General features: G+C 41.6%; 1 protein-coding gene across 1 annotated transcript; it reads right to left on the reverse strand.

The window, feature by feature from the left end:
* Positions 1-582: 582 nt before the first annotated feature.
* Positions 583-4809, reverse strand: LOC119726068 (proline-rich transmembrane protein 1-like). The gene is made up of 4 exons (XM_038197686.1): positions 4800-4809; positions 2969-3153; positions 1678-1827; positions 583-732 (listed from the first exon to the last, which is right to left on the reverse strand). The coding sequence occupies exons 1-4, from the start codon at positions 4807-4809 to the stop codon at positions 583-585; spliced, it is 495 nt and encodes a 164-aa protein (XP_038053614.1).
* Positions 4810-8901: the final 4092 nt, after the last annotated feature.

Consider the following 8901-nt stretch of genomic DNA (forward strand, 5'->3'; position numbering starts at 1 on the left):
TCCATTTCACTCCATCTGTCACCGCATGAAATTATTCTTACCATGGCACTCATAAACATTGGTTATTTCTATAGCAATAAGGAAAAAACAAATTATCAAAAAGAAAATACACTCTGAATATCTGTCCGTGGCGGATAACACAAAAGGCTATATATTTGAGCGGAGGGTGTGACAATGTTATTTTCTGGGCAAAAACAGGGCACTGTTCTCGGTTACAAATAAAAGAAGCAATTTTTATCTTAAGAGTAAAACGTTTATCTACGCCAATATTAAAACTAGAGCCAATAAACAGATATTCATTTCCCTAAATGCCAAATGCTCAATCACTCATACACTCTGTTATATACATAACTGTCACTTCTCACACTTCCAGATCCTTCCAGATCCCGCAAACAGCCATTTTGTGGCGAAACTAGAAGATGACATGCATTATATGCATATTAAGTGGCCAAAAAAAGTTTTAATTTTAAAATGTTCGCAGAAAAAAAGGAAGGAAACATCTTTTTCCACATTCAACTCTCACAAATTCTCCAACATCATCAGAACTATGCTCACTCTCAGCAGTCACACATGCACGTGGTTTTAAATCGTCGCGGCGTACACTACACCAACAACAACGTTCAGGGACAAGAAACCGATGCCGATGCCAAGCCCATACTGGGAGTACGTCTGGGCTTCCCTGGAGGCTTGCTCCGCGCCGGCGATGTCCCCAACCATGAAACGGTTGCGCACCTGTTGGAGTTATCGGATTAATTGAGACAAATCAGCGACACAATACTGTTTACTCCCCCTGGAAGTGATGCCTGTCCAATGCAAGTTACTTCCCAGCCAATGCAGATTTTTTTTTTTTGTGGAACAACGAGCAAGGAACAAACGCAAGTGGCGGTGAATTGGCTTGCCCAAGGACACAGCCTATGACGAGCAGCTGGCAGAATCTGAGCCCCTTATTCGTGGCCCTTTGATGACGAGTCTACAAACCCTAGCCTGTTTCCTCCCTGGTAGAACTGAGGCGAACAACAAGTCCGCAAGCCACTGTCGACCACCGGTGGCTGGGTAGCGGCTTGTCGGCATCGGCACGCCGACCCAAACCACAAGCTTAGGCCCACTCCTCCCTGACATAACCGGGGCACAATGAGTCTGGCCGGCTTCGCCGCGCGTAGGGCATGGATAACAAATTATCTTGCAAACAAGACTAGCCAGCAAGTTCAAAATGACGGCTGTTTGCAGTCGCCTAAAAACACTATCACAGCCAAAATATTGACAGACAACAAAAAAATGAGGTAGCCTGGATTTGAACCATATTCCCTTCATTCAAACGAGTGTAGTTTATGGAATCGTGCAAGTGAAAGTGAGGCCAAGGGCTGAGAATGGATAAGGTAAAATCATAGAGCAAGGTACTCCCCCGATAATGCTGCTTTCCCTTTATATATTCTTAGGTGGAGGGAGAGGCAAGTGGGTGAAGTGGCTTGCCCAAGGACACAGCATATGACCAGCAGCTGGATCGAAGGCCTTACCCTTGACCCTTTGATCACGAGTCACAAACCCTAACCACAAGGCGCCACTCACCCTGGTATATCTTGGGTAAAATGTGCAGGATCGGCAATGGGGCGAGTATAGGTGTTAAAGTGGGGGAGGATGGGGTGTCGACCCCGCCCCTAACTACGCCACTATACTTACAGCACTGGACTTGATCAATCCCACAATGCCGAGGGGCAGGCAGCAACAGAAGGTCACAAAGAGTGCCAATCCGAAGTAATCGTTAGGCTGGCAGACAGCGGTAGTGGATATGATGGTTTGAGGCCGAGGCGCGACTACCTGAACCATCGTCTGATGTAAGACAAGGAAAATGTGATTTGGAACGTTACATGGTGGGAAGGCATAGGGTTCCTGCAGGTACACCATAGAATGTGTGTTCTGTGAAGAAGTGTGGTTCTGAAAAGAACTAATTAAAAGGTGACATTGTTTGCGTGACCTTCTGAGGATGGGTCCGACATGATATTTAGAAATGAACGATTCTAGCCCTAAATTTGTTTTCAGAAACATCGCAGGAAATGACATCTGTAAATGCCTTCAAATATTTTTTGCAGGTACGAGAGTGGCCAGCCTATAGACCTTTATCATGCTGCCTCCATTTCAGTCATGTTCCCTGTATCCAATAACAGTACTGAATGATAAAGTTTTTGTGAAAAAAGGAACCAGACTATTTTCCCTTCCAGCCTCGCCTTGGATACGCTTATTTTAATGGGGGAAATCAAGAAGGCCGCAACATGAACTTGGTCTAGTGTCCTCTTTACCTCGCAATAATGGACCGAATGACTTAACTACCACATCACTTGTGAGGCTTTTTATGGACATTTGCATATGTTAATAGCTTTTCTGTGGCTTTCTCACCGACCGACAGCCAACATGGATTGTGAGTTTCACAGGTTTCTGAGACTCGCTGAAAAAAAGGCAGGCAAGGCCTGTAAAGCTTGTCCAAGAACATACGGCTTGTCTGATAATGTATGTCGAGTATTTGTCCTTTATAGGTCTATGTGGCACCAATAGCCTGGCTCCATTTTTTCCCATGTAATTTCATGAAACAGCTCGGTGAATGACGAGTCTCCATATTATGAAGTTGTCCATTTCCATTAGGCTACCACTACAAGCTCAAACATAATAGGCTGGAACCTGCGGGCTCCTTCCCAAAGCTCAAGCAATTAGCATGATATGAACCAACATGGCGCAGCAACCTCGTACTCATTGTGAAAGAGCTAGGTCGGCCTATTTTCGTTGATGTATTGCATTGGCCAAGCCCAATTTTAGCTGCAGGTTAGGCCTAAGTGTGTAACCCATTTTGTTTAAAAAAAATATAACCATGGCATTTTTTTTAGAGCGCTTTGGGATATCATGGTGAAATTATCAACGGACCAAGTAGGTACATTTATGTGAGATTAGTGATGAGGATGAATTTGACATGCAGGCCTACCGGCGCCGCGTGCTCAGGCGGATAGTTCAGGCCTGGAGCTCCATGGTTTGGGTCATTGTACGGGGGCGGCGCATCATAGCCCTGTTCTGGTTGGGGCGGGGCATCGCCCTGTGCAGGTTGGGGCTGGGTGGGCGGACAGTTGGCCCCATCATCAGCATCAGCCTCATTCTGGAACTCTTTATATTCTGCAATCAAAAAGATTATTAGACCAAAAATAAACGACACTTCTTAGATGGTCGTGTACAAATTATGTGGGGTCGTGATGAATAGGTTTTGGGGGTTTTTTTCTGAACAAATTGCACTTGTTCCCATTGCCACGACTAAGGTACTAAATCATACATTTTGAATTCCGTACATGTAAATATACCATACCTGTCGACTTGGTGGTTTCTAAAGATTCAACCTGGCTTATTGCCCAAAAAAGTAAGAAAAAACACGCTATCATACATTTTGAATTAATATACCACACCTGTCGACGTGGTGGTTAAAGCATACGTGGCGGAAGGAACCTTGCTCATAATTGTTCAAATTCGGAAAATAAAGTAAATAACAAATATAAAATCATACATTTTGAATACATAAAAATGTCATACCTGTTGACATGCTGGTTAAATAAGCGTGGAAGCAAAACATATTACACATTGCTCAAAATCGGAGAAAAACGTAATAATATACAACATCATACATTTGAATAAAATATGTGACCGATTCCACAAAGAAGGTATTAAGTCGCGCTGAGCATTATTGTGTAATGGCCCGCTCGACATTGAGAGGGTGAAAAATGTGATTTTCATTTTTGTCGTGAAGACATCTTTAATATCCACAGTTCCAGGTTTCATTCACAGAAATGTTGATTTTGATGAACAAAGTGGGGAAAAAACAAGCATTTTGTGTGCATCGTTCTAATGTTCGACAACAACGCCAGCTATTTCCAGGAAGGCAGGCACGGCAGAATGTGCAGTCACTACTCCATTTATGATCGAGACATTGAAGGGGCACTAGGTCCTGAAATCCCCGAAAATTTTATGTTTTGGATTGTTTACTTAGCCTATTTCAAACATCTGGTTGAAAGGAAACCAACCTAATGTCTTCGTTCTCGAGAAAAGACGAAAACAGACCCCGCTTGTTTACATCGGACATGACGGAGTACGAATACGTTTTTCGTGTCGTTCTCAGTGTACGCTATACACGTTGTGTGTCTCGGGAATTTAACAGCGCGCGGTGACCAATCACCAGTGCGAAAAAATATTGTGGTTTCTTCAACGTCCGCAAAAGGCGAACACTTTACGCGCACGAATGAAATCACAACTAGCATGCAAACAGCTTGAATTTATGGGGTTGCAAAAGTGGACCCCGAAATTCGTTCTCGCATGCATTATACAGGAATAACACAAAAACGCCCAGTTTTGAAAGGATAGTTGTGTGGATGTTTATATCCTACTTTTAAATGTTATTTCCGATTATCATCATCTCGTTTAAAGCGCGTTGTGTAGCCCAATTGGGCTGTTCCAGGACCTAGTGTCTCTTTAAGGCTAGACTGACACTGGGGGCGTTTTTCTGTTTTCCTAGCAACTTTGAATAAACAATGAGAACAGATTGGTGTCCAGCTTCATCCATCTTGGACGGACCCCATCCCTAGAATCAAAGCCGGGCAGACCACCACAAGTAACATTAAGGGCTTTCCAACCATGCATAAACACAATATCACTTTTTGCGACATACACCCTCTTTTTGTGGAGCCGTAGACGTGGAGAAAGGAAAACAGATTAAATTGCTCAATTCGGGGAATAAAGTAATAAACTACATCATACTTGAATGAAATATAACTTACCTGTCGACATGATGGTTAAACTGCGTTGAGGAAGACAAACAGATTCAACCTAACTTTTGCTCAGTGCTCGGCAAATTCGGAGAATAGATTTTTTGCATGAGCTTGTATACCGACGAGAAACTGAAATCGACACGTCCCGTACATAACAAATCCCAATCGTTCCGCATGCATGACCATGTCTAGCTAGCTGTACGCGCACGCGCAAACGACGAGGTCAACATTAATGCGAAAGTAAGAATGTCACGGTCAAGGTGCCAAAGTTTACTAAACCACGGTTTCACTACCAAATCGGCTGCATGCATTCGTCAGAATCTCTAATTATCTTCGAAATCTTGAAGCAAACGAAAATACTTGTATCCAAAATCACGACGCATTCGATTCCATTTGTTTTGAAGTAGGAAACTGACATTATGAGCCAAGGTGCCCCATCAATATCTTCCAGCCTAGCTAATATGTTGATGCGGCCGAAGTCAAGTAAACTAGTTTACCAAACCACGAATTCGTCGGCGTTTCGACTTCAACCCTGGCTGCACACCCAGAAACCATGATCCATATAGATACAATTTTTATCGCGCAGAACCTTCTTGAACACTTAACATTCTTGAACACTTAACAGTAAACAAGATGGCGGCTCCATGATGTCGTCTCCCAGCAAACATTGGGTAATTTTCCCAGTACCGACCAGTATCGGGCTCGCACCGGCAGTCATAGGACCACTATGGGCCAGTTTACCTAATGTTTGTTGGGCTATTGGTCTAAATACTGGAGTTCAGGGTACAGCTTGTCAGTGAATCGGCCCGAAATTGTCGGCCAAATCACAATTTGCATGCCCTCAAATTATCCAGTATGAGAGCATTTTAAGGGCCATGAAATTTAAAAGAGGGTTTGTAAAAAGGTTGGAAGCTGTGGAGAGATGAATAAGGCCCTAAATGGCTCTACTTTGCAATGGATCGTATGCGTCCCTTTTCAAAATGGCGATGGGCTTCAGGAATACTTTTCGGGGTGATCATCTTTGGATGGAATTTTTCCAAAAGTCATTGGTTTTTAACCCCAAACAAATTGAACGGAGAATTTAAGATGATGAAATAAGATTTAATATTATGTGTACGTATCTCAAACACCTTGGAGAGTTGTATTAATAAGGAAGAAAGGTGTGTTTGGGAGGTTCACTGTTTAAGACCAGTTGGGGTCCGGATGGGTAATTATTACCCATCAGGCGACTAGACAGAGTTCAGGCTAACTTTAGTCGAACTATGGTTAACCGGTCAGCAATAGGTCTAATAACACGAACTTGACCCATGTCTTTATCATCCGCTTTAGGCCAGTCGCGAGACGGGCTCTCGACCAATAGTAATCGGTAAACTGTATTAGGTATTTATGAAAAAGGTCAAAAAAAGTCTCCGGTTTCTGGTATGTACCGTAGCCATGCGCGTCGGCAAAATGAAAACGTTTTTTTTTTCAATGAAAGATGATGTCTCAAAACCGGGTTACGATCGAGTATAAGCTTTATGTGGCCTCTTTGGACTCCCACGTATTTGCACTTAGTTTAGTCCTGCACCATTTGCAGTCATCAGCCGACATTTTGAAGAAAAACAAACGGTAAAAAGAAAGCCGCGTCGCCGCACCACTTTGTGGGCAAGCTAGCTCCATACCAGAAACCGGAGACTTGTTTTGGCCTAAGGGAATAAATGTGTGCTTTTGAGGTTTTAATCACACTGTTTAAGGCCGCTTGGAGTCTGGGTGCTGATAACTACCCGAGCCGAACATATTTATTCCCATTCATAAATACCTTTTCGGTAAAAAAAAAAAATCTAAACTTTTCCGTCAAAAACCCCGATTTTGTTCAACAAGTTCACTTCATGTCTTTTTAAACACCCCTCTGGCTAAATAATGGATCGTTCAGCTCGCGAATAAGATGTAAACACTCCTTTTATGGAGATTGGCGCGCGCGTCGAGCGTATAATGCACGATGTCGCGCAGAATGCACCTGGGGCGTTGCGTTGTGAATTTAGGACAGTCAAATACCGCCTATGAAATAAATCCATGTGTTACTGTAGTATGTGGAAAAGAGCAGTACATGTACAAAGAAAGTTTGTTGACAAGGTATTTTTGCATTACAACGCTAGTAAAGGGCGAATTTATTGAAGCGCATGTACTTCCACCTTAATGTACACAGTCAATAGGACTTCGTATGGAACTATATACAGTATAGAAATGGCAGTATAACTACCCCAAAACCAGACCAGGTAGTTAAAAGTCAACAGCCTCATCATAAAAAAATAGTACTTCCACAAAAATATAAACCTCAATGCTCCAATTTCAAAATGGTGCAAATGCCACAAAGAAAGCATGTATGCGTTATCAATTTGAAGCTTAAATCTACACATGCATTTTATTAAGTACTGGGAAGCCGTGTTAGTATTGAAGACAGTAATAAATGAAAACGTTGTATAGCGCTTTTGTGACTAACTTAGGTAAAACTCTGCATGAGCTTTCGTACCAATAACTACTTTATCAGATGCAATGAAGAAAAACCTCACCAGGCAATGTTTATATACTGTACAATGTATTGTATGTAACCTTGCCTGATGTTTTTCTTCATTGCACCTGATGAAGTAGTAGTTGCTACAAAAGCTCATACAAAGTTTCACCTTAGTTATTAAAGTCCTCGTGTATTGTATTGAAAGGTATAATATTTCATTTTTTATGTTCAACTGATCGGTTAAAACTCTGCCGAACAATTCCTGTGTACAGATACACAAAATCAAATCAATATTTATGAGTAATCCATCACCAAAGCCCGATTCTTAAGCTTTGTTTTAGTACAAGAATCATTCAAATCACTCTTGTAACGGAATTTTCAAGTTCTCTCCACGGATCACAAAAAAAAGGTAAGTGTTCTTTCAGCAAAACGAAAACAATGGACCGATCCAGTAAGCTCCGCCCAGTGCGCACGTGGGCAAATTAACACGTGCTCCTCTCAATGCCACACTGCATTTTCCTTCCGCGCGCATCGTACGCGCCTGCACGCATGTCGGACTTCAGTGCACGCACGTCAGACATAAATCACGGCTGTGATTGGTCAGAACACCATGAGGCGATGGCTTACTGGATCAGTCCATTCACATAGGAATGTACGTGAATTGTTTTCGTTTTGCTGAAAGAACACTTTTACCTTTGTTGTGATCCGTGGACAGAAGTTTGAAACGTTGTTTGTGTTGAAAATTCCGTAACGTAAAAAAGTACATGAGTGATTCGAATGATTCTTGTACTAAAAGAAAGCTTATGAAATGGGCTTTCATATCCTAGATTTTGAATGTGCTACATGTACAACTTCACTAAAACAATAGTCCCGACATTTGGTTTTTTTACTCACCCTGTCCATAAAAAAATGCCTTACGTACGGTATAGAAATAAATTCTGAGTAAAATACTGAAAAAATGTGCAACTTAACTCTACGATTATAATCGGTGTTATATTCAATATTTAGCAAAATTTAATTACAGGATTATGTAACGAATATATAGTTTTAATCAGACAAGGAAATTGTCAAGTGCTGGTTGACTATAGTTGTAATAGTTTTACAATACACAATAGTGTTTTTTTTAAACTGTAATGCATTAATTCCATGTCCTTTTATTTCTAAAGTATGGAGGGCCCCAGTGGGTAACTTTTAAACTATTTCAGGATATCCTGGTTAAATATAAAAGAATAGAATACTAGTACTGAATACCTTAAAAATAGTCTGAGTAGAAAAATACTTTCTCATTCTTAAAAACAATAAAACATAAAACATAAACTAATTACCTGCACAACAATCAGAAAATATGCGTACGATCAGTACCCATATTTTCTGATTTTTGAGCGCGGCTGGATAAATGTTTGCTAAAATTATAGAAATTCTATTCCACGGCAAACAGAAGTTCCGTTGCGTGGTCACGTGATCGGTGGCTCAGGCCAATCACATGACGAGGATTTATGCAGGTGTTCCATACAACAAATAGTGAACATTTCCCATTCGTGCAATGGAAAGAATAATTTCAATCGGTGACAGATGGAATGGGCAATTTTGCACTCCGTCTGTCACCTCATGAAATTATTC

The sequence above is a fragment of the Patiria miniata genome, unplaced genomic scaffold, assembly GCF_015706575.1.
Source record: "Patiria miniata isolate m_02_andy unplaced genomic scaffold, ASM1570657v1 HiC_scaffold_19, whole genome shotgun sequence".
NCBI classification, from domain to species: Eukaryota; Metazoa; Echinodermata; class Asteroidea; order Valvatida; family Asterinidae; genus Patiria; species Patiria miniata.